The sequence below is a fragment of the Mobula birostris genome, chromosome 7 (assembly GCF_030028105.1).
Source record: "Mobula birostris isolate sMobBir1 chromosome 7, sMobBir1.hap1, whole genome shotgun sequence".
Lineage (NCBI taxonomy): Eukaryota > Metazoa > Chordata > Chondrichthyes > Myliobatiformes > Myliobatidae > Mobula > Mobula birostris.
Window position 1 is genome coordinate 50,017,923 of NC_092376.1, and position 24,823 is coordinate 50,042,745.

The 24,823-nt window shown below is 39.0% G+C and overlaps 1 protein-coding gene across 2 annotated transcripts in view; it reads left to right on the top strand.

The window, feature by feature from the left end:
• Window positions 1-24,823, top strand: part of npat (nuclear protein, ataxia-telangiectasia locus) — a 57,661-nt gene that overhangs the window by 14,209 nt on the left and 18,629 nt on the right. For both annotated transcript variants that reach the window (XM_072263108.1, XM_072263109.1), the window contains exons 3-15: window positions 2,076-2,136; window positions 3,482-3,554; window positions 5,138-5,181; window positions 5,495-5,749; window positions 7,194-7,275; window positions 10,646-10,757; window positions 11,730-11,821; window positions 16,292-16,379; window positions 17,145-17,241; window positions 18,297-18,422; window positions 20,764-22,692; window positions 23,332-23,450; window positions 23,535-23,649. In XM_072263108.1, the coding sequence (XP_072119209.1) occupies window positions 2,076-2,136; window positions 3,482-3,554; window positions 5,138-5,181; window positions 5,495-5,749; window positions 7,194-7,275; window positions 10,646-10,757; window positions 11,730-11,821; window positions 16,292-16,379; window positions 17,145-17,241; window positions 18,297-18,422; window positions 20,764-22,692; window positions 23,332-23,450; window positions 23,535-23,649 (3,193 nt within the window). The remainder of the gene's footprint in view (window positions 1-2,075; window positions 2,137-3,481; window positions 3,555-5,137; window positions 5,182-5,494; window positions 5,750-7,193; window positions 7,276-10,645; window positions 10,758-11,729; window positions 11,822-16,291; window positions 16,380-17,144; window positions 17,242-18,296; window positions 18,423-20,763; window positions 22,693-23,331; window positions 23,451-23,534; window positions 23,650-24,823) is intronic.

Genomic DNA, 24,823 nt, shown 5'->3' on the forward strand with positions numbered 1-24,823 from the left:
CCCTGACCTCAATTCGATAGAAAATTTGTGGGCAGAACTGAAAAAGTGTGTGTGAGCAAGGAGGCCTACAAACCTGACTCAGAATAGAACGAAATTTCAGCAACTTACTGTGAGAAGCTTGTGGAAGGCAAACCAAAACGTTTGACCCAAGTTAAACAATTTAAAGGCAATCCTACCAAATGCTAACAAAGTGTATGTAAACTTCTGACCCACTGGGAAAGTGATGAAAGAAATAAAAGCTGAAATAAATCATTCTCTCTACTATTTTTCTGACATTTCACATTCTTAAAATAAAGTAGTGATCCAAACTGACCTAAGACAGGGTATGTTTTCTAGGATTAAATGTCAGGAATTGTGAAAAACTGAGTTTAAATGTTTTTGGCTAAAGTGTATGTAAACTTCTGACTTCTACCGTATATTCTTCTGTATACTTTGATAGTGCTCTCCACAACTCTACCAATCTTTGTGTCATCCGAAAATTTGCTAACTTACCCATCTTCCTGTTTAAGATGGGGCTGGTGAAACACAGTGATGACCTGCAGGTAGTAAACAAAACTTAACCACTTTATTAACCACCATTTTTCTCGGAAACGATCACTACAATCAATAACTTGTAACCTCCCCTTTGGAGTTGAGCTTTTGAACTGCCTGTACAACCTGGCCATTTTGCAGTATGGGGGAAGTCTTGAAGGCGCAGGATGGTTGCATCGTAGTGGGTGCAGGCTGAATGGAGGCAACGGGGCTAGGGCCTGAGAGTAGGGAACGAGCCAGTGTTCGGCCATTGCTGGAGCGGAGTTAAGGCAATACGAAGCAACTGGTCCAAGGCGAGGCAGCGGGGCTAGGGCCTGAGAGTGGAGAACGAGCCACTGTTTGGCCATTGCTGGAGCGGAGTTGAGGGAATACGAAGCAACTGGTCCAAGGCGAGGCAGAGTGGAGGTGGCTGGGCCTGGGCCTGAAAGCAAGGAGTGACCTGTTGTTTAGAGCCAAATCGGAGAGGCAGGGTACAGACCAATTTGAAGTGGCAGAGCCCGGGTCCAAGAACGTATCAAAGATCTGAGAGCAAGGAATGACCGAGGTTTGGCCAATTTAAGTGTGCCAGTTCGAAAAGATCAAGGTGTCAGGTCTGGAGGAGAGGGATGGGCTGCTCCGTGGGGTTTACTCATCTCTGCATTGAACTGAGGCGGTGGCCTGCAACTGACAGGCTGCTGAATCAGCTGCAGTGATGACAGGCTTCGTGGCCGTGGACTCACTTTTGTCAACTTCAGTTCTGAATGTTATTTGTTGGCATGAATTGGGGGTTTTTTCCTGCACATTAGGTGACGGTCTTTTTTAATGAGTTCTGTTGAGTTTCTTTGTTTTGTGGATGCCTGTAAGAAGGCAAATCTCAAGGTTTATATAGTTTATATACATTGATCTACTTTGATCTACATTTTCATCCAAGGCACTTACTTGTATGTCACAAACAACAGAGACTGCAGCAGCAATCTTTGCAGAACACTGATCACAGACATCCAGCCAGAATTAACACCCTTCCACCACTGCACTCTGTCTTTTACATGCAAGCTAATTCTGAATGCAAACCATCAAGTACCATGGATCCCATGCGTCTTAATATTTTTGTATTAGGCTAACACGAGGGACTATGTCCAACACTTCATTAAAATCTATGTGGATAATATCCACTGCCCTATCCTCATCAATAACCTTTGTCAACTTGTCAAAAAAATCTCAAATCAAGTTTGTAAAGCATCACATCCTGCAATGCTGACTGTCCCTGATCAGGCCATAACTTTCCAAATGTACTTCAATCCATCCTATAGCAGTTGGCCATTTGAAAAGTTATGCCGTTTGTATTAGTCCAGTCCTTCTTCCTATGACCATGGCAAGTTATTGTGTGATATCTTCACCACTCTTGTGGTTCTTAAGTAGCAATTTTTGGTATTTTATTTTGCATTTTTTTCATAGGAATATCTACTTCCACTGCCCACTTGCAAATTATTATTGTAAGGTAACTGATGTTCATGTTTTCATGTTGAATTGCTGACTAATATTGAATTTTCTTATTTTTTAACCAGTCATTATTTGGAAAAAACTTGAAAACTATTCTTAACGAGTACGTGGTTATGAAGGCAAAAGGTAAGTATTAATGTGTTAGTAATTGTTTTGAGTTTGTGGTATTGTTTCCTCACATTTCTAATATTCAATTAATAAAATAACCTATGAATTTAACAGGCAAATACAGCAACAAGGTGAATAAAGAAACATTTTTATAACAAAGTGAAATGTAGGAACTTGTAAACATCAGAAAATTAATGATAAGACATAGGAACAGAATTAGGCCATCTCGTCCATTGAGTCCACTCTGCCATTCAATCATGGCTGATGTTTTTTTTTCTCTCCTCCTCAACCCCATTTCTCGACCTTCTCCCGGTAGATTTTGATGCCATGTCCAATCAAGAACCTATCAGTCTCTGCCTTAAATACACCCAACAACCTGGCTTCCACAGCTGCACATGGCAACAAACTCTACAAATTCATCACCCTCTGGCTAAATAAATTTCACCACATCTCTGTTTTGAATGGATGCCTTTCTGTCCTGAAGCTGTGCTCTCTTGTCCTAGACTCTCCAACCATGGGAAGCATCCTTTGCACATCTACCCTGTATAAGCCTTTCAACATTCAAAAGGTTTCAATGAGATCCTCCCCCCACCCCCCCAACCCCCATCATCTTTCTAAATTCCAGTGAGTACAGACCCAGAGTCATCAAGAGTTCATCATATGATAACCCTTTCATTCTTGGAATCTTGATGTTGTACAGGACATAATTAAAAAAAGTAATCCTGCAGATTACTAACTTGTATCCAGGCAGTATTAAAGGACGTGAGCTTTTGTCCACATCGTGGAAAACAGAATTTGTTACTTTACATTCTATGGATGAAACAATTTATGTGAGTTTCTTTCCTCTTTCCAGTGACCTTTCACCCGTACCTTTTGTTATCTCTAAGTGGTTATTCACAGTCTATGATCTTTCAACAAAACTTCAATGCTCCTGCTTGTAAGCTACACTACAGCATGTTCAACAGTCATTCATTTGTAAACTGACCTATTCTGGCTTCCAATTCAACAAAACTCAAGTTTAAAATTCCTACACTAGGTCTCGTGTTCATTTGTGGTCTTACTGTTTTATCTTTGTAAACTCAGGAAAGCTCTGCAAACACCTGAGAACTATTGCTCCCGTACCTTCTCTAATCTCTTCCATTTGGAGTTCATATTCCAAGCTGATTTGTCTTCATTTTATTTTCCTCATTTGAATGTGTACTTTAGTTTGATGTCTAATTTCAACATTTAGTATGTGTTGTTTCTTTTGACGGCCCTACAAATGTAATCACCTATATTGGAGCATTGAATTGGTTTAATAAGAGGCTTTTTTCCCTTGCCTAATAGTTTAGATTTTTAAAAAATTTTCCACTTCTAATTCTAGATTCAATGCCAGAAGCACCTGCTGTGTTGCCATCTTTGTGGAGGAAATTGGAGTATACTCTTTCTCAAATTAGGTAATGCGATAAAATCTAGTTACTATTTTTAAAAAGAAATTGTGTTAGTTCATTGGCACCATCATTTAAGTTTCTTCTAAAGAAAACTACCTGGTTCTTTGTTAACTTGGAAACAGAATTGTTTCCTGTTTCAGACAATTCACCTTGGCATTTATTTGTTGTATGATCAATTATGGTATAAAGCTCTGCCTAGTTCATACTCTGTATCTTAATGCTCAATGTAACAAAGTTAATTGTTCTCTACTTTTTGCACATATTTATCAGTTTAGCGCCATATTACAAAGCAGTTCATACCTACTAGGAGCTGCACTAAGATCAACTAAACTGGTGTTATAAGAACATTTTATGACCACTTGTGTTCAATCTGCTGGTCTTGCATTTGTATCCCGGTTAAATGATGTAAAGCTTTTGGATAATGCACTTTACATGAAAGTGTATTTTCAATATGAAACAGATGTTTTTGGAGTATTTCACTTTATCCTCTTTATTCTTGAAGTGATATGGTTGGACCTCAAATTAAGGCCCTAAAGTGAGGGGCGGTTGATTTCAATAGCATAATAAAGGACTTGAAAGTAATTTGGAAGCAGAGGCTTGCAGGTGAAACAACATCTGACTAGTGGGAATCTTTTAAAATAGTTAATAAGAGTTCAGCGCCAACACATTGTGGTAAAGGTGAAAGGCAATGACTGCAAGATTAGGGATACTTGTATGACAAAGAATATTGAATATTGAAACATATGACAGAGGCAATTGTCTTTGACATTCCTTGTCAGCCATGGTTGTTTATTAACTCCATCTACAAGAACTCTACATCGTCTAATCCTATGTTACTTCTCGCTAAGGATATTTTTTATACCAGCAGAGCTACCCTACCACTCTACCCACCTGCCTCTCTTTGACGGAATGCTCATGCTTGGATGCTTAGCTCTCATCTGTGATCTTTTTTTCAGCCACAACTTAGTGGAGCCCATAATGGCATACCTGCTGTTTTCTAACTGTGCTCTAAGCTTGTCTATCTTGTTTAATAAACTGCGTGCATTCAAATATAACATTTACAGTCTTTCATTCAGCTCCCATCCCTCAAATTTGTCTCTATCTTGCCTGGCATTAAAATTCTTAAACTTTTCTAAACTTTGTGTTTTATTTTTATTCTGCAAACATTAGTAGCCACAGTAGCATGGAGTTAGCACACCACTATTGCAGCTTGGGGTGATTAAAGTTGGGAGTTCAATTTTGACACTGTCAGTGAGTTTACATTCTCCCCGTGACCATGTGGATTTCCTCCAGGTACTCTGGTGTCCTCCTACACTCCAAACGTGAATTGATTGTTGTAAATTGCCCTGTGATTAGGCTGGTGTTAATAGGTGAGTTACTGGGTTGTGCAGCTAATTAGGCTGGAAGAGCCTGTTCAGTACTGTATCTCAAAATAATTGAAATAAAAATCTCTCCTTCCCTTTTTACTTTAACCACACTTTACCAATCTGTTGGAAGAGAGCATTCAGATTGATTTGAAGTGGAATTATTATTTTTTAACTTTTGATTCTTGAATCTACCTCTAACAAATGTATTTCTTTTATTTACAGGAGCTTGCAGCAGAGCTCTGTTGCACTGGCTGCAAACCAAAGAGGTATCTTTTAATATATTTCATACAAAATAATTGTTGATATACTTGTTATTTAGCATAGAGAATACTAGGGTTTATCTTACGTTTTGGAGCCAAATTATGGGTGAAGGGTTAAACCAGCATGAAGCCATTTGCTGTCAAAGAGAAATTGGCGTACCAGGAAAAGATAAGTAAGTGACGCATCATGCAAATATAAACTGAAGTATTTAGAGTTTTCCATATTGATAAAAATCTGCAGCAATTGCACATCGTGTTTTGCCAAAGGGAAACTGAATCCCCATTCTTTAAAACTAACTTCAGCATTGGTGTTCCACAGCTCGAACAAAAAATGGTTTGAATGAATTAAGACGCCAAGGGAACAGTTCTTCAAGGCAGGTGTCCAGGGCTAACGCTGGCCTCCTGACTATTCCTTCACAAACAGAACAGAGGATTATCACACCTTTATCTGCAAGCCCAGTAGTCATTGCACACAGTTCTGGAACCAGTCCATTCATTCCACAAGCTCGACCAGATGGTGGTGCAAACCAAATCCATTCGCAAGATACAAGTCGACCTGCCACTAATTCAACTGGTAAGTAGGTTCTTATGGAATGTAAATTGTGGTTTACTGGAAGCAACAAGCTTGATTCCGGGGTAAGTAGGCTAAACCATGTTGTTTGTTGTCTAATCTGTGATGAAGTGCTGCAGGGTTTTTCTACTGTCTGTCCACTCCGTGTAGAATGTCAGAATTTGTTCCCACTTTGATTGATGATAGTAGTTTGAATTTGATTTTGATTGCACTACAGTTGAATGTGTCCATGCTAGACTGCCTTAATTGAAGCCTCAATGTCTGCTTGTCACTTTTTACTGTTGATATCATTTGTTGTTTGTAAGGTGAATGGAACTTTTTAAACTTATCTGTGAAATACTTTTAAAGTTCACTTGTCTACCACTGGAAGTGCACTTAAAGGATTTAACTCCCAAAACTGCACACATTGTTTTCAGCAAAGCTTTCGGAACATCTAATAACAATGGCTGCCAACTTGTATTAATGTTAGATATGCATAGAACAGTGTAAGGTTGTTAGTCGTCCTATTACTTGCTGCCCACTGTGCCATGGTGTTTAGGGCTGCAATGAAGGTCCTCTGTCTCTGGTGGTGTTCAGGGCTTCATCAAGCTTCCTCTCGGTTTTCATGACTGTCAGTCATGCAAGTCCTGGGTAGAGACTCAGAAATACCGTCACACACAAATGTAGAAGGATTCTTCATTGCTGTTTCTGTAACCATCTCGTTTTACCAGTCAAGATTGTCAGGCCTGAGCTGAACCCCCAAACCTGGAGGATCGGTGGACTACGCTTAGTCTGGCCTCTATCCTTTGACCTGTTTGGCATGAGTGACCCTGCCAGGAGCTAAATCATAAAGCCCTGACTCCAACCTACATATCTCTCCAGGTCATTGAGGCATGGAAGCCTCCAAACCACGACAATATTGTGGTCCTCTTGGAGGAGTAGTCCCATTAGTGGTTCAGTTTATTACACAAATTAACTAAAGACATGTGCTTTATTAAAAAAGACTGTAGCTTTGAGTTAAATTATTTTGGTGCATTTCTTGCCCTCTTCTCGTTATTGCCATCAGGGAGGAGATACAGGACCCTGAAGACACACACTTAGTGATTTAGGAACAGCTTCTTACCTTCTGCCATCAGATTTCAGAGCAGTCCACGAACACTATCTTGTAATTCCTTTTTTTTCTGCTCTTTTTATTTTGTAATTTATAGTAATATTATGTCTTTTACCACTACCGCAAAACAACTAATTTCATGCACTTTTGTCAGTGATAGTAAACATTCTGATTCTGAGTAGATAAATAGTTTGATTTTTTTAAAAATACAGTATATAATTTTAAAATTCAACTTTGCAAGTAATGAAGAGCATTGAGTCATATGTTGTGGATGTAAATCAAAAGTAATTAATCTCTAGTTTGCCATGCTAATTCAAATTTGTATCATAAAAGAATAAGTTTAATTTTTCTTTTTAGGTGAAGCTCTTCACATTGTCGTTCCTGGACCTCATGATCGAAGATTACAACCTGAACATGTTTCTCCAGGGAAACGAAAGTGGTAAGCTAGTAGGATGCTAAATACTACGATCAAGATCAATAAAAATTTTAAATGATAAATTGCACATTTCTAGTGTAATATACTTTGCACAAGATTTTTATTGTGCGATTCAATTTCTTGACTGCTTAGTGTGTTTGCACATCTCTGCTTTCCCCTCGTGTGTTTGATAAATCTTGACAGATGCAGGAATTAATAAACTTAACAAGGCTGTGTGAAGATCTAAACTTCATTTTCACAAATATGGTAGTCTAATCCACTGATAGAGAGTGATATGTGTGTTTAATAGCTAGAACAACCAGTTGACTCAAGATGGTCACTAGTTTGTGATAACTGAATAAAATTCCAAGTTATTTCATTACATTTAAGATTTACAATTTTTTAAACTTTTTAGCTAGAACTTTTGTTACAATATTAATATGCTAAATTCAATTTTTATTTCATGATTATATAATTCTTCATATTAATGAGAGGTTTTGAGGTAGCATTTTCTTTCCTCTGGCTTGCTTTCTGCTTATTAGAATGGTCTGACTGTATCTCTGACCTCTTCCCATCCTGTCACTTGTAAAATGCCATTCCCTTTTCTCTGTTTCTCTGTCCCTGCTGCATCTGCCCTCTGGGTGAGGCTTTTCATTCTAGAACAACAGAGGTGTCCTCATTCTTCAAAGAAAGAGGCTTCCCTCCACCCCACAAGCCTCTAAATCCAGCACATAGTTTTCCGTAACTTCCACCATCTCCAGTCGGATCTTCCACCCCCCCCCCCTTCTGCTTTCCACAGGGATCACTCCCTACACGACACCTTTGCCCATTTGTCCCTCCCCACTGATCTCTCTCCTGGTACTTATCTTTGCAAGCAGAACAAATGCTACACCTGCCCCTATACCTCCTTATACCCTACCATTCAGTGCCCCAAACAGTCCTTCCAGGTTAAAAGACACTTAAACTGTGAGTCTTTTCGGATTATCTACTGCAGTGGTTCCCAACCACCGGGCCCAAAGATATGCTACCGGGCCGCGAGGAAACGATATGATTTGGTAATATGAAATGATATGAGTCAGCTGCACCTTTCCTTATTCCCTGTCACGCACTGTTGAACTTGAACCCCCCCCCCAACCCCCGGTGGGCCAGTCCGCAAGAATATTGTCAATATTAAACCGGTCCGCGGTGCGCAAAAGGTTGGGGATCCCTGACCTACTGTATGCAATACTCTTGGTGTGGCCTCCTGTATATTGGAGAGGCACGACATAGACTGGGAGACTGCTTCGAGCATCTGCACTCCGTCTGCCAGAAAAAGCAGGATCTCCTGGTAGCCACCCATTTCAATTCTGCTTCCTATTCTGACATGTCAATCCATGGCCTCCTCTACTGTCACAATAAGGCCATTTTCAGTTTAGAGGAACAACACTAAATATTCCGTCTGGGTAGCCTCCAGACTGATAGCATGAGCATCAAATTCACGAACTTCCGGTAATTCCCCCCACTTCATTCGCTGTTCCTGTTGCTCTGTCTTACCTCATCTCCTTACCTGCCCATCACCTCCCTCTGGTGCTCCTCCCCTTTCTCTTTCTTCCATGGCCTTCTGTCCTCTCCTATCTGATACCCCCTTCTCCAGCCCTTTATCTCTTCCACTAATCAAATTCTCAGTGCTTCACCCCTCCCCCCTCCCTAGTTTCATCTTGTACTTCTTCCTCTTCTCCCCTTCCTTTGCATTCCTGATGAAGGGTCTCGGCCCAAAACAACACTCTTTTTCATAGCTGCTGCCTGACCTGCTGAGTTCCTCCAGCATTTTGTGTGTGTTGCTTTGGATTTCCAGCATCTGCAGATTTTCTCGTGTTTCTGACTGTATCCATGTCATTTTCAGTTGCATTGATTTCTATTGAATTTTTTTTCTGTGCAATCAGTGTATTTTAAGCAACTATTTTTGTATTAAATATATGTCATGTTAATGTCATAGTAGCAAGATTTTCTCATCAACAAATACAGTAGTACACTGAAACAACTTAGTACTACACAGAAAAACTAAACAGTTTTACGGGGTGACGCTCAGTTTTGGTTGATTAGCAGTAAAACATACAAAACAGAATCAACAAACTCATTCGTAAGGCCAGTGATGTTGTGGGTATGGAACTGGACTCTCTGACAGTGGTGTCTGAAAAGAGGATGCTGTCTAAGTTGCATGCCATCTTGGTCAATGTCTCCCATCCACTACATAATGTTACTGGGTGGACACAGGAGTACATTCAGCCAGAGACTCATTCCACCGAGATGCAGCACTGAGCGTCATAAGAAGACATTCCTGCCTGTGGCCATCAAACTTTACAACTCCTCCCTTGGAGGGTCAGACAGCCTGAGCCAATAGGCTGGTCCTGGACTTGTTTCATAATGTACTGGCATAATTTACATATTACTTTTTAACTATTTATGGTTCTATTACTATTTATTATTTACGGAGCAACTGTAACGAAAACCAATTTCCCCCGGGATTAATAAAATATGACCATGACTACATCCCTGCATCCCTCAGAGTAGAACATAGAAAACTGAAGGTGAGATGCAAGACAAACGATACGCAGGTCAATAATCAGATGTGGAACAATGATATATTGTGGAAACAAGCATTTGTCTTCCTTCACGACTCGTGTAGCTACAGACCTCTATAATTCTGCCATTGGATATTCGAGCCTAAGTAATGCATTGAGGGTAGTAGAATGGCTCAAGATCAGACACAGAGTTGTATGTTTCTGTTGGCCATAGTTGAAGATCAGAAAAGTTTATTTTTTGAATTGCATCTTGGTCCGCCAAAGGCTGTGCAGTTATCCACATGAGAGATCAAAGTAAAAAATGGATCGTCCACTGTACTTTTGTACAATTTTCTTTCCTTGTGTTAATAAAGTTGAAATTGTATTGAAAGTTGAGCACACAGGTCAGGAAAGGCTTGTTTGATTTTAAACAATAGTGATGGGCAGGAGTCAAATTCTGGTGAGTTATCCTTGACTTGTTGGATTTTTTTAAAAGCTTCTTTTGTTTCCTAATTCTTTCTGACAAAGGGACTTTGAGCTGAAAAGTTAGCTTCATTATTTCTTTTCCGGAGCATGAGGTCACTACATGTGCTTCATTAGTAGTTACCAGCCCAATGAAAGATGTATTTTGTCACTTCTTATAGCTGGTACCTAAATATTATCCTGCATTCTGTTTACCTTGTACTACTTCAGCGTACTGTGTAATGAATTAATCTGCAGGAACAGAATGCCTTGTAAGTTTTTCCTTGTACTTTGATAGATGTAGCACTAATAAACCAATTCCAATTGATTATCTTTTTCACAATTTTTATTTTGCAACTTTAACTTTGTGATGACTTTATTTTTTAATTTAGTGATTCTCCTCGTAAAAGAAGTGGTTTTGTAACAGGACAGAGTTCAACTACCAGAAGTGTGGAGAATGAAGTGGAAGAATGCCAAGTAGAAATTACTGCTGAAAGTTTTCCAGTAAGTGTAGACAAGACAGATGTCTATAATTTTATAAAAAGGTGGACTGGTTGCTTACTCAAAATGGAATTGCTGCAGCAAGTGCATGCTAGGCAATATTCCCAGAAGACTGGCTAAAATAAGAACCTATGGTACAGAATTTCAGAGATTTCATCTACAGTAATCCCCTTCAAGTATATTGATGTATCCAGAGAAATAATTTGTGTGCTCACTGACTATGCAGGTGAAGTTTAGAGAAGGTTAGGGTTAAGTTTTACTGGCTTCAAAATTAAATGTTGCCGTTGCCCTTCATTTTATGCACCATTTTCTCTACAAGCCAATCAGTCGTAGTGTTGAGCTGGAAAGTTACATTTTTGAAATGGTTAATATTAGTGGATTCTCGTGAAAGATTAATGCCTAATTTTAGTGAGTAATATTTTGACTCACACGAGCTAAATACATGATGCAAGAACTGTGATGTCCTGTTAGCTTGTCAGATGACCTTAATCCTTGTTCTGACTTTCAAAAACAGGATGGAAGCTAAATAGAAAACTAAACTGCTTATGTTCTTGCATATGGTCACGGTAGAGGAAGAAAATGACATCACTAGAAGTCACCCCAGTGCTATCAGCCTGTCATTAAAAGCTCAGTTGGATAGATGCTGCATTAGTTGCCAAGCGTCTTGTAGCTCCTCTCCTGTTACGACTACACTCACATGGTTGACTGCAAGCTTGTTCTCTTAAGTGACCTGTAATATTTGAGTAATGGAAGAAGGCCCATCAAGAAACTAGGAATAGATAATAGGAAATCAGCTTTTCAGAGGCTATTTGGGAAAAAGAGACCATCGCCAGCTATTCACATAGATAGCAGATGAGAACAGAATTGAGCTTCAATGTAGTAACGCCTTCCTGATCAGTAAAATGCCACTTTTTATTAACATTTTCCATAGTTATTTTTAAAAATTTGGATATTTAGTGTCTGTTTTGTCTGCAGCAAAGAGTAATTGAAAATGCCAGAGAGAAAATTTTGAAAGACCGATCTCTCCTGGAAAAACTTGCGGAAAATATTAACAAAGTTATGTTCAGGTAATGCAAATGTGTCATGTTGTAACAATTGGGATTTATGATCTCTTTCTTGATACCTACTTTTGTCTTAAGTACTTCCAATATTGTCTCTGATTTTTCAGATGAGATTGCCCAGTTATCAATACATTTCTGCTGTAAATTTACTGTAAGAAAAAGTCTTTAGTGTTGTCTATAACCTTATTCTGAACCATTGCTTTAATGTGCAAATTACATATTTTTAATAAATTTACAAGTTACCACAGTGCTATCGAGTGTTATGTGTACTATTGTACTTTACACCCTGGTTCAAAGAAGCATTTTTGTTTGTATATACATTATATGGTTTTACAAACGTTTGTATGTTATATACATGTAACATATATATAGCTAAATGATACTGAACTTGACTAAAGAGTAAGTTGTTGAATGTTAGAAATTATAGAAGTAATAAATTTTCCCATGGGTTTTGCAGCATAAATGACGATTTCAGTCCAATTTATCTGGCCAGGTCTGTGAAAAGAGTTTTTCCCAGTATACAGAATCAAATAGTTCTGTATACTGCATTCTCATTCCCATTCTGATATGTCCATCCATGGCCTCCTCTACTGTCGAGATGAAACCACACTCAGGTTGGAGGAACAACATCTTATATTCCGTCTGGGTAGCCTCCAACCTGATGGCATGAACATTGACTTCTCTAACTTCCGTTAATGCCCCTCCTCCCCTTCTTAACCCATCCCTTGTTTATTTATTTTTTATTTTTTCCCCTTTCTCTCTCTCTTTTTTCTCCCTCTGGCTCACTATATCTGCCTCTGATGCTCCCCTCCCCCTTTCTTTCTCCCTAGGCCTCCCATCCCATGATCCTCTCTCTTCTCCAGCCTTGTATCTTCTTGCCAATCAATTTTCCAGCTCTTAGCTCCATCCCTCCCCCTCCTGTCTTCTCCTATCATTTCAGATCTCCCCCTCCCCTCCCACTTTCAACTGTCTCTTCTTTCAGTTAGTCCTGACGAAGGGTCTCGGTCCAAAACGTCGACTGTACCTCTTCCTATAGATGCTGCCTGGCCTGCTGCGTTCCACCAGCGTTTTGTGTGTGTTGCTTGAATTTCCAGCAGCTGCAGGTTTCCTCGTGTTTGCGTTATCAGAGTATGGTTATATTGTGGGTACGTTAGCAAGCTTGTAATCTAGAGGCCTGGTTGTATGATCCAGAGGTGTGAATTGCAGGGACATTTATGTAATTTAAATTTGGTTACTTAAATGTATCTGCAGCCCTTAAAGGCACCTGAATTGCCAACTTTCTTCAGACACACCAACTGTGCCACTGCAGAAATCTAGATTGTGCCTCCGAAACAAAAATAAAAACAGAAAATGTTGGAAATACTCAGCAGATCAGGTTGCATATGTAGGAAAAGAAACAGATAATATTTTAGGTCAAGGACCCTTCATAAGAACTGTTGCCAATTCTGAGGAAGGGCCATCGACCATAAAAAAGACTATTTCTTGTGCCAAGGGTGCAGCTTAACCTGTTAGGTATTTGCACCATCTGCTGTTTTTGTTTCATTCACAGAGTTATACAGCATGAAAACAAGTCCTCAGTCCATCCTGTCCACACTGAGCAGGATCTCTTAAATGTGCTAATCCTGTTTGGTTGCATTTGGCCCATATCCCTCTAAACCTTTCCTATCCTTGTAAGGTACCTGTCCAAATAATTTTTTGAACATTGTAATTATACCTGCATCTATCACCTCCTGTGGTAGCTCATTCCATATACCTAGCGCCTTCTGATCCCCTTTACCTTTGCCCTCTCAATTTAAAACTAAGACCTTGGTTTTAGACTCCCCTGTCCTGGGGAAGAAACAGTGCTTATCCCATCTCCTGTCACCATCCTTTGCACCAAGGAGAACAGTCCCTGCCTATCCACTTCTCCTTATAACTCGTGCCCTCCAGGCAATATTCCTGTGAATCTTTCTGCATTTTAATCACATCCTTCCTGTAGTGTGGCGACTAGAACTGTCGTTTTCAGCATCTGCAGCTTTCCTTTTAATTTCACTTCTGAAAAATCAAAGCCAGCCAGCCATTTCTCTGAAAGATTACAGTAAACCTATTTTTTTCCCATAAGATATTATGGTTTCTGAATCCTCCACTGTTTCAGATAGGATGATGCATATCATAACATTGCTCAATGATTTATAACCAAAACTTGTTATAATCTTTAATTTTTCTGCTCTGATTTTGCTGCTGCTCATATCTGACCACACTAATATCTGAAAAGAAACAGAAATATCTCAATTTCCAATACCCTGCACTCACAATTTTGACACTGTTTACAGCTTTTTTTTTACTAGGCTCATCTAAAAATGTACAGTCCATGAACTTGTGCTCTTAAAAGTGGTTTTCTATAAATGGAAGTCTTCGTGAAAAGAAATAGTTTTTCATTACTTTTAGGTTATAATCAATGGGAAAATCTTTCAAAGGATGGTTATAAGTACAAAGTACAGAATGGACATTTCTGCAACATGGGTAAACAATTTCTATTGTGTATAAGATAGTGAGCGGCATTGATCGTGTGGATAGTCAGAGGCTTTCTCCCAGGGCTGAAATGGCTAACATGAGTGGGCACAGTTTTAAGGTGCTTGGAAGTCAGTACTGAGGAGATGTCAGGGGTAAGTTTTTTACGCAGAGAGTGGTGAGTGCATGGAATAGGCTGCCAGCGACGGTGGTGGAGGCGGATATGATACGGTCTTTTAAGAGACTCCTGGACAGGTACATGGAGCCCAGAAAAATAGAGGGCTATGGGTAACTGTAGGTAATTTCCAAGGTAGGGACATGTTCGGCACAGCTTTGTGGGCTGAAGGGCTGTATTGTGCTGTAGGTTTTCTATGTTTCTAATCTCTATTAATTTCCTGGTTTAGTAAATGAGGAAATACTAATAGTTCCTACTGATTTACCTAATCAGATTACTCATGCATTTAACCATCACCAATCAGTTTTATTTTCTGATCCTCCTTGATGTAATGATAAATGTTTAACTTTCTCTATCTCCTAACTGAAATCTCATATAGCTGATATAACTTTTTTTTTGCATCAACTCTATACATTTATCTTCAGCAGTCTCTGAGAAAGAGCAATTAAAAAAATCACAGAACATATTGTTGCAGCAGCAGGTTACCCACTAATTCAAATAATTTGTATTAACTTGTTTTAATACTCTGATAAATTTTCATTTACAAAAGTAGGGAATTCATAACATAAAAGTTGAAAACAGTCAAAATTGTGAGCGCAGGGCATTGAAAATTGAAAGATTTTGGTGCGATTACATATAAGCAATGAGTTCTTCCGTGATGTGAAACCAATGTTTTTTTTGAAGAACACATCATGCTCTGAACACATCAGTGACATGTACATTAAGTTAAAACTAAGGATAGCTAAAATAGCTGTTATTGTATCCGGCACTGTTGAAAGACACTACTGTTCAAAGTACTTTGGATAAGTACATGAATGGAGGGGAATGGGGGTCTGTGGTCGAGGTGCAGGCTGATGGGACCAGGCATAGTAACAGTTTGGCACGGACTAGGTTGGCTGAAGGGCATGTTTCTGTGCTGTAGTGCTCTGTAACTCTTAAGACCAGAATATTTGTGAGAAAATCAGTAAAATGATCACTGGAGGCTGAGATTAGAAGCAAAATAATTTTCAATTAGTTTTTCATGTTCAAAGTTTGCAAGTAATTACTTGGCATATTTTTTTAATCCATTCTGCTGTCTAAAAATAATGGAGTTGAGTATTGTGGATAAATTGTTTATTAATACAATTTCGGTTAAAATCTGGCTTAAGAGTTCCAGTGAAAGTGGCAACCCAGGTAAACTGTGGGAAGTCCCAAAACACATTGAATTGTGACTGCCAACAAATCTTTGACACAGCTTCACATGGAAGGCTGGTAGCTTCTTCATAATCTTGAGCATTTTGGGCCAGATATTGAATAAGGATAGGATTTGTTACTGGCTGGTGATAATGGAGTCAGCATACTACACAAGGTGTGCCATGTGCAAACTGTTTGGGCTGCTACTGTGGAGCATTATCTGAATAGACTGAATTTAGAAACCTAGTGCAAAGTGTTATTTTTTCCCCCCAGCAGTGAGGGCCTATCCTCACCCTAACCTTCACCAATGCTGAGATTCTTCTTCTCAGTGGCCATTAGGACAAGTTAAGATGTATAATGTTGAGTCTGGGTTGATAGTCTAACATTAACTTTATAAGCATTTTGCACTGTATGACCAATATGATGCAATGCAATGCAATACACAAAACATGCTGTGGTTGCAGAAGTGTAGTTGACATCCTTGTATCGTAGGAACATTTCAGCTAAATCTGCATAATGCAATCAATTCTCAGTTGTACCTGGTCTGATAAGGTAAGCACTAGCAAAGAATCAAGTACAAAGCATTTATAATCTTCTAAATTTGTTTTAAGTACAACTTTTTTTTTTCGTCTTTACAGTGACACTAGTAGTGGACATCCTACAAAGCCACCTGACAGTAGTAGTACTTTACCGGATCAGTCCATTGATGAAATCCTAGGCCTAGGGGTAATGTTTATTTTTGAGTTGTTTACTGCTCATTATTTTATGCATCTTAACAGTTAATCAATTAAATGAACCAATTATTCCTCTTTGTTTTAATGATATTGAATGAATGCATTTTTGTTTAATCAAGTGTATAACTATGTCTCTGCAAACCTAAATAGAGTAAGAATGGAGTAGAACCATTACGCCACCATGGGGCACTGTTAATGAGATCTTTCAATAAATAGAATGGACATGACCTATTTGGAGAAATAGTAGAAACTCCCATTGCTGCAATTTATAAATACAGTGAAAGTTTCATTTTGATTGGAAATTAGATTTTACTTTAGAAATTTAAAAAGCCAGTCCCTACTCCACTGTAATATGATATTTCCTTTAGTTTACCTCTGCAAAAATGTTGAATTAAAATTTCAGTTGAAGAATATCTGTAATGTCATTTTTGGTATAAAGATTCTTCAGAATGATAGAGCAACCAGCCAGCACGAAGCTTTACACTCAGCAAGCTGTGTAATGATTTTTGGCACTAGGAAGCACTTGGATGTAAATAAGCGATGTTGTCAAAATAGAATGGGAAAAGAGAAAATTGCAAAACAGGAAAGAGAAATGTTCCAAAATTATACGTCTTTTTTTAAAACACTATTTCTTCCAAAAAGACACTAAGAATGTTTATAATGTATACAGTTGTCTTATGACTAAATATGTCTAAGTATATATGAATATTTTTTTCAAACAAAGGAGAAGCTAAAATAAATTTTACTTGTTTTATAGAATGAAGTCCACATGTCTGATGAAGCTATCCAGGATATCTTGGAGCAGACCGAATCTGATCCAGCATTTCAGGCCTTATTTGATCTTTTTGATTATGGTTTGTACTAGGCTCATCTAAAAATGTACAGTCCATGAATTTGTGCTCCTAAATGTGGTTACCTATAAATGGAGTCTTTGTGAAAAGAAATAGCTTTTCATTACTGTTAGGTTATGATCTATAGGAAAATCTTTCAAAGGATTGTTATAAATGCAAAGTACAGAATTGACATTTCTGTAACATAGGTAAACAATTTCTATTTATCAAAGGTTTTGGTTCAGTGTGGCAATTGTGCAACATTTTACTATAAAAGTTAATTTAATACGCCAGATCTCAGTTCAGCTTTTAAGTGTAGAAACCAGTATACTTGCATATGCTGCTGCTGCTCAAAAAATAAATTGAAAGGATTGCACTTTTCTGACACTTTAATAAAAGGTAATATAGTGTAGAGAAATGAAAACTTAACAGAAAAAATGCAGAGAATTCCTGAAATGTACACAAGAAGTTTTACAATCTGTATGTTTCCAAGCCTATGAGGGAAGAAACAGTTTGGAACTGGTACAGGGCAATGTTGGAAGTGGCACAACATTGTTCAATAGGTGTGTATTGGGATACATAAGTAACAGCATCATTATGTTTACATGATAGAACTCTTTGGCTTATTAAATATTAAAATGAAACAAGTGGGCATGAGATGAATGTTGGGCTCATATTTCATTTGTATACTGAGTTCATTCAAAAGCACAAGATGGATATGAATTGGGAAATAAGTAAGAAAAAGATCTGGAATGTGATGCCTAAGAGGATGATGTAAGCAGGTTCAACAGTAATTTGTAAAAGGATTGAATAGATAATTTAATTTTTAGATTTAAATAGCTTAAAAGAAATAAGCGTGGAAGGGGGACTGATAGGATAACTCCTTGAAACCACTGGCAGAGATGTAGAGGGCTGAATAGCTTCTTCGAGTGAATTTTAACAGCTGGCATGTTTTATTTTCCGTACGAGGCTAACTGATAGAGAAATTGTGCCTTTTTGCTGTGAAATTAATAAAGATTTAGTATATACTCTTGACTATTTTTAATATATATGATTTTTATGTATTGGGCTTTATTTAGGTAAATCTAAAAAAGTTGAAGATTGTGACAAAGAACCATCCAGTCAAAACAACATGGAAGTGATGGAAACAGCTGCAAATATATCATTTCCAGGCACATTGAGTACTTTTCCAACTGACGAACTGGGTGAGTTTGTATAAAATCAAAGAAAATTACAGTACTTAAATTCTGTAACAAAAATTGTAATCACAGTTGCAAGAAAAAGTTTCTGAACCCTTTGTAATTACCTGGTTTTCTGTATTAATTACTCATAAAATGTGATCTAATCTTCATCTAATTCACAATAATAGACAAACACAAGCGCAAACAATGGCACTTTTCATGTTTTTATTGAACATATTGTTCAATCATTCACCATCCAGGGTGGAAAAGTATGTGAACCCTTGTATTTAATAACTGATAGAACCTCCTTTAACAGCAATAACCTCCACCAAACATTTCCTGTAGCTGCTGATCAGACTTGCACAATGACGAGGAGGAATTTTGGACCATCCCTCCATACAAAACTGTTTCAGTTCATCAATATTTCTGGGATACCTTGCATGAACAGCCCTCTTCAGGTTATGCCACAGCATCTCAAGTGGGTTAAGGTCTGGACTCTGACTTGGCCTTCCAAAACACAGATTTTCTTTCTTTTAAACCATCCTGTTTTACTCTTTTGTGTTGTGGATCATTGTCTTGTTGCATCATCCAACTTCTATCAAGCTTTAGGTGTCGGACCGCTACGCTTACAGTGTCCTGTAAAATGTTATCAAGACATTTTGAATTCATTGTTCCCTCAATGATTGCAAGCTGTCTAGTCCCTGAGGCAGCAAAGCAGCCCCGAATCATGATGCTCCTTCCACCATTCTTTACAATTGGTACAATGTTTTGGTGTTGGTGTGCAGTGCCCTTTCTTCTCCAAATGTGTGTGTATTTCTGCCAGAAAGTTCAACTTCTGTCTCATCTGTTCACAGAACATTGTCCCAGAAGCGTTGAGGAACATCCAGGTGGTCTTTGCAAACTTGAGATGTCCAGTAATGTTTTTGTTTGGAGAGTAATGGTTTTCTTCTGTGGTGTCCTTCCATGAACACCATTCTTGTTCGGTGTTTTTCTTTTAGTGGACACATGAACAAAGACATTAGCAAGTTCTAGAGATTTCTGCAGGTCTTTTGTTGTTACCCTTGGGTTCTATTTCACCTCCTTCAGCATTGCATGTTGTACTCTTGGTGTGATCTTTGCAGGACACTGACCCCTAGAGACGGTAGCAACAGTACTGAATTTCCTTCATTTGTAGACAATTTCTCTTACTGGGACTGATGAACACTCATGTCTTTAAAAGTGCTTTGGTAGCCTTTTCCAGCTTCATGCATCACTATGTTTCTTCTAAGGTCCTCTGAAGTTGTTTTGATCAAGGCATGATGCACATAAACTGATTTTTCTTGAGAAGAGCAGGCTGTGTCAGTAACCTGACTTTGTGTGTCTACAGCCCACACCTCCAGTCTCATCTCTTCTCATTGATTGGAACACCCGGCTCCAAATATTACCCCAGAGGTTCACATACTGTTTTGAACCTAGACTGTAATTATTTAAATAGTGCACTCAGTACTGATGAGAAGAAGTACAATTGTTTGTGTGTTATTAATTTAGGCAGATTGTGTTTATCTATTATTGTGACTTAGATGAAGATCAGACTACATTTTATGAGTAAGTAATGCAGAAAGCCAGGTAGGCGGCAGGAGAGAGAGCAGTACGCTGTGCGTGCGCAGCCCGGTGAAAAATGATATCATATCTGTTAAATAGGGGCCGTGGACAATTCTGATTTGATGGAGATGGATGTGAAAGCACAGAGGAACATCTGGAAAAATTTCTGAAACGCCAGTTCACTGCTGTTGTTACTGCGTGATCGGGAATCGTTTGGAGGGAAGGCCTCAAAATCCCCGGCTTTGCCTGCTGTTGGCGACCGAGATGGAGGTCGAATCGTTTGGATAGAGATGGCGCTCAGTACTCGGTGTCGGAGAGCTGATCAGAGCTCGAAGTTTTCGGATGACTCAGAGTCGGACCGTGGTCGGGTATGGCAGGGAGAGTTTTTCTTCCTTCTCCCGTCTGCATGAGATGTGAAACATTTGAGAGACTTTGAACTTTTTACTGTGCTCATGGACTTCTTCATCAAGTTATGGTATTGTTGCACTGTTGTAACTATATGTTATAATTATGTGGTTTTGTTAGTTTTTTTTTCACTCTAGGTCTGTCCTGTGTTTTGTGATATCACACCAGAGGAAATATTGTATCATTTCTTAATGTATGCATTACTAAATGACAATAAAAGAAGACTGCATGTCTTCATAATCTAATTGCAAAGGGTTCACAAATTTTTTCTTGCAACTGTACGTGGTTTTTATATTAAGTAGATTAATCCATGTTTTTAGGTGACCATTGAAATTATTTAATGTGTTTTGTAGTAAGGATATACATTTTCTTTCCCTAGGTGTCTTGGTACCTTTATCTTCAGCAGTCTCTGAGAAAGAGTCAAGTAGTTGTACACAGAGCAGCAAAGTTGATGGTGCAAAACATACAAACAGAACATCTCCGGAATCAAATTTATCTACAAAATCCAAAATACATGAAAGCCAGATTCTTCCAGACCTCAGCACTGCTGAAGCAAACAAATCTGTGACTTTAGTGGATAGTATGAGTTCCAGCCCCCAGGCATCCAAATGTAGCTGTTGGGTGGCTGGAGAAGCTTCTTCCCTGTCAGATCTTCCATCTTCTGTTGCTGTAATCCATACTACTGTATCAGAGTCACAAGGAACTGGGGATGTTGCTGATATGGAAACTGAGACCCAGGCAGCACCCACTGTTAATGAAAAAACAGAACTGCTTCCAGTTGTGCAACAACAGCTCTCTGAAGGCACTGTGGCTATTGAAGAGTTAAATAATCAGAATGAGAAAACGGAATCACCATCCAAAATTACATGTCAAAATGAGATTTGTTCAGAGGTTAATGACGTGTCTTCAGTTTGTGTCAATGACGAATCAAAAGCGGATGCAAGTCAACATAAACTTGATGTGCCAGCAATCAAAGATTTCAGTGCTACTAGGGCAAGAGTTGAGAGTGCAGCTGTAGTTTGTAACGTACCACCTTCAACTTCTTCTGAAGCATCCGTTCAGTCAAATTTTGCAATTCAGAAAAGTTTCGCTTTTGAGCTGCCTTCATTGGACAGAAGAAACCCTTCATCAGTTGATTCTGGTAACTCTTTTGTTACTGTGGTGCCGAGTGAGCAAAGTGTTGTGTTCACATCAGGAATAACTAGAACTCCTGCTTTAACCACTGCAACACAGTCTCAAACTCTTATTTCTCCTTTTCCTGAAACATCAAATAGTTCTGCTGTAAGTTCTAGTTCAGTGAACATTAAATCTGATGGAAAAAAATCAAACATTGTTTCTTCAGAAATGGAATTGCCTGATCGAACAGAACCAGTTTCCTCTTCAGTATCATCTTCCAAATCAAACTCTGAGGGCAAGGCTACAACCTTACAACCAAGCTTTGTTAGCTCGGGCTCAAATCCTGCAACTGAAGGTGTTTCAACAAACATGATGGCCAAGTCACCTGTCACTGCCACTTCTGCAAACTCTGATGTTATCTCCACTTCCAAAGTTTCAAATGCTGAACCTTCCAGCACCATGGAGGTAGATCCCACAAATATAGTGACGCTCAAGATAATTATTAGTGATGATCCCAAGCAATCTCCATCCGATGCCGAGTTAAATAATGCTGTGTCCAGTATTATAAACGAAAATGTACCAACAATTGTATTATCTTCTCCAGGTGGTACACCCTTAAAAGGCAAAGAGTTAAACCAGCCTTCAAGTAACAATTGTGTTGCTGCTACAGAAACTGTCTCTACACAGAATTTGTGTGTGAGAAATGAAGAAACTGAAAGTGCTGTAAGTAGCTTGGAAATGCCAGAGGAGCCTGAAAGCAGTGTGCAGAATGTTGTGTCAACTGATACGGAAACTACACCCACACAAAGCATTACATCTAGTAATGTTACAGTTAATATACCACCTCAGTCCAACAATAGTCTGTCCACTCAAAATCCACTTGGCCTAAAAAAAGACTCTGGGTTGATACAGTTATTGCCTACTACTACAACATTTGGGCAGTCTAGCAATGTTCTGATAGCAGCTTGTGTGCAAGATTCTGCAGGGCAGCCTCTGATAAAAGGAGATGAACCTAAGAATGCTAACACATTCATTTTGGATCACCGTCAGGGTTCTGCAAATGTCTTGATGCTACCAAGCAGCTCTACTTCTGCAACCATATCAACATCAGTTCCTCAGGTTTTATCTACACCTCCAAGGCCAAGCACAGTTTTTACCATGGGGCAACCTGCATCTTCAAGTTTTCCACAAGGTATTTTGTACGTATTGATACTTCAGTCAAAAGTAGAGTTGTAAATCTGTCAAAGGACAATTAATGGAACTTATAGATCGCCAATGATGTGGCCAACTTTTTTGGATTATTGCGTAGCACTTTTAAGGTCCTATTGCAAGCCTATGTCAAAGATACAAACAAATCATGCAATGGTAAAAAATCTGTATAAATGGGCAAGCTAGATGGCAAAGGCCAATTGGAACTTTCCCACCCTACCCCTGCAGTTTCTTCTGTCACTTATGCTTTCAGTAATACCTATATTGATGTTTGAGCATGCAACTTGCCAAAGAACACAGACTGCCCTAATATATTACAGAAGGAAGTTGCGATGCACTTTTCTTGTCTGTTGTTAGTTATTGTTCCCTGTATTTGCTCAAGGAATCTTGGTTAGTGAAGAATAATGCTAAGGTTGATCTTTATTTTCTTTTGCTATTTCTTATGAGGACATTCATGTAAACAGCAGTGGCCGCATTCATGAGCAAGTTCTACTAAGTGATGTTCCATTTGTTACCTTTTCCATCACTGAGCTGATAATTGCTTCTAAACTTAATAGCTTAAACATATAAAGTCTTCCAATTTTGGCCTGCTACTAACAATTGAGATGTGATTTTTATTTAGGTTCCACCTTTATTATCACATCCCCAGTTCAGCCAATGCTGCAAGGTGTAATGGGAATGATTCCAGTTTCAATAATGGGTCCAAATAATGGAACCTCGTTCACTTTGTCACCCCAACAGGCAAGTTCTTATGTATTCTGTTTGCAGTGAATAACATAGCTCACTGCACCTCATGGTTACTGAATTTTCTATTTGCATCAGCAGGTTCTCCGAATGCCAGTATCATCTTCACAGAGCAAAAAATGTAACAGATTCAGCAAACTTCCCATTTCGAGAAAACCACCACAGTTAACTGTTCAGCCAAGCACCTTAAGTGCAGGTTAGTAATTATGGAAAGAAACTTCTATAGGAAAAAAAATCAACCATGTGCTTTGTTATCCTGCTGAAGCAGTAATCAGATGGAATTAAATGCTCTAAAAAACTTTTGGTATTTCAGGATACAGGCATGTTTTATGATTTGTAATATCACCACTGTTGCAATATAGAAAGCCTACAGCACAATGCAGGCCCTTCGGCCCACAAAGCTGTGCTGAACATGTCCTTACCTTAGAAATTACCTAGGGTTACCCATAGCCCTCTATTTTTCTAAGCTCCATGTACCCATCCAGGAGTCTCTTAAAAGACCTTATCGTATCTGCCTCCACCACCATTGCTGCCATTCCATTCCATGCACTCACCACTCTTTGCATAAAAAAACTTATCCCTGACATCTCTGTACCTGCTTCCAAGCACCTTAAAACTGTGCCCTCTTGTGTTAACTATTTCAGCCCTGGGAAAAAGCCTCTGACTATCCACATGATCAATGCCTCTCATCATCTTATACATCTCTGTCAGGTCACCTCTGATCCTCCGTCGCTCCAAGGAAAAAGGCCGAGTTCACTCAACCTATTCTCATAAGGCATGCTCCCCAATCCAGGCAACATCTTTGTAAATCTCCTCTGCACCCTTTCTATGGTTTCCACATCCTTCCTGTATTGAGGCGATCAGAACTAAGCGCAGTACTCCAAGTGGGGTCTGACCAGGGTCCTATATAGCTGCATCATTACCTCTTGGCTCCTAAACTCAATCCCATGATTGACGAAGGCCAATGCACTGTATGCCTCTTAACCACAGGGTCAACCTGTGTAGCAGCTTTGAGTGTCCTATGGATTCAGACCCCAAGATACCTCTGATCCTCCACACTGCCAAGAGTCTTACCAATAATAAATACTATATTCTGTCATCATACTTGACCTACTAAAATGAACCACCTCACACTTATTTGTGTTGAACTCCATCTGCCACTTTTCAGCCCAGTTTTGCATCCTATCAATGTCCCGCTGTAACCTCTGACAGCCCTCCACACTATCCACAACACCCCCAACCTTTGTGTCATCAGCAAATTTACTAACCCATCCCTCCACTTCCTCATCCAGGTCATCTATAAAAATCATGAAGAGTAGGGATCCCAGAACAGATCCCTGAGGCACACCACTGGTCACCGACCTCCATGC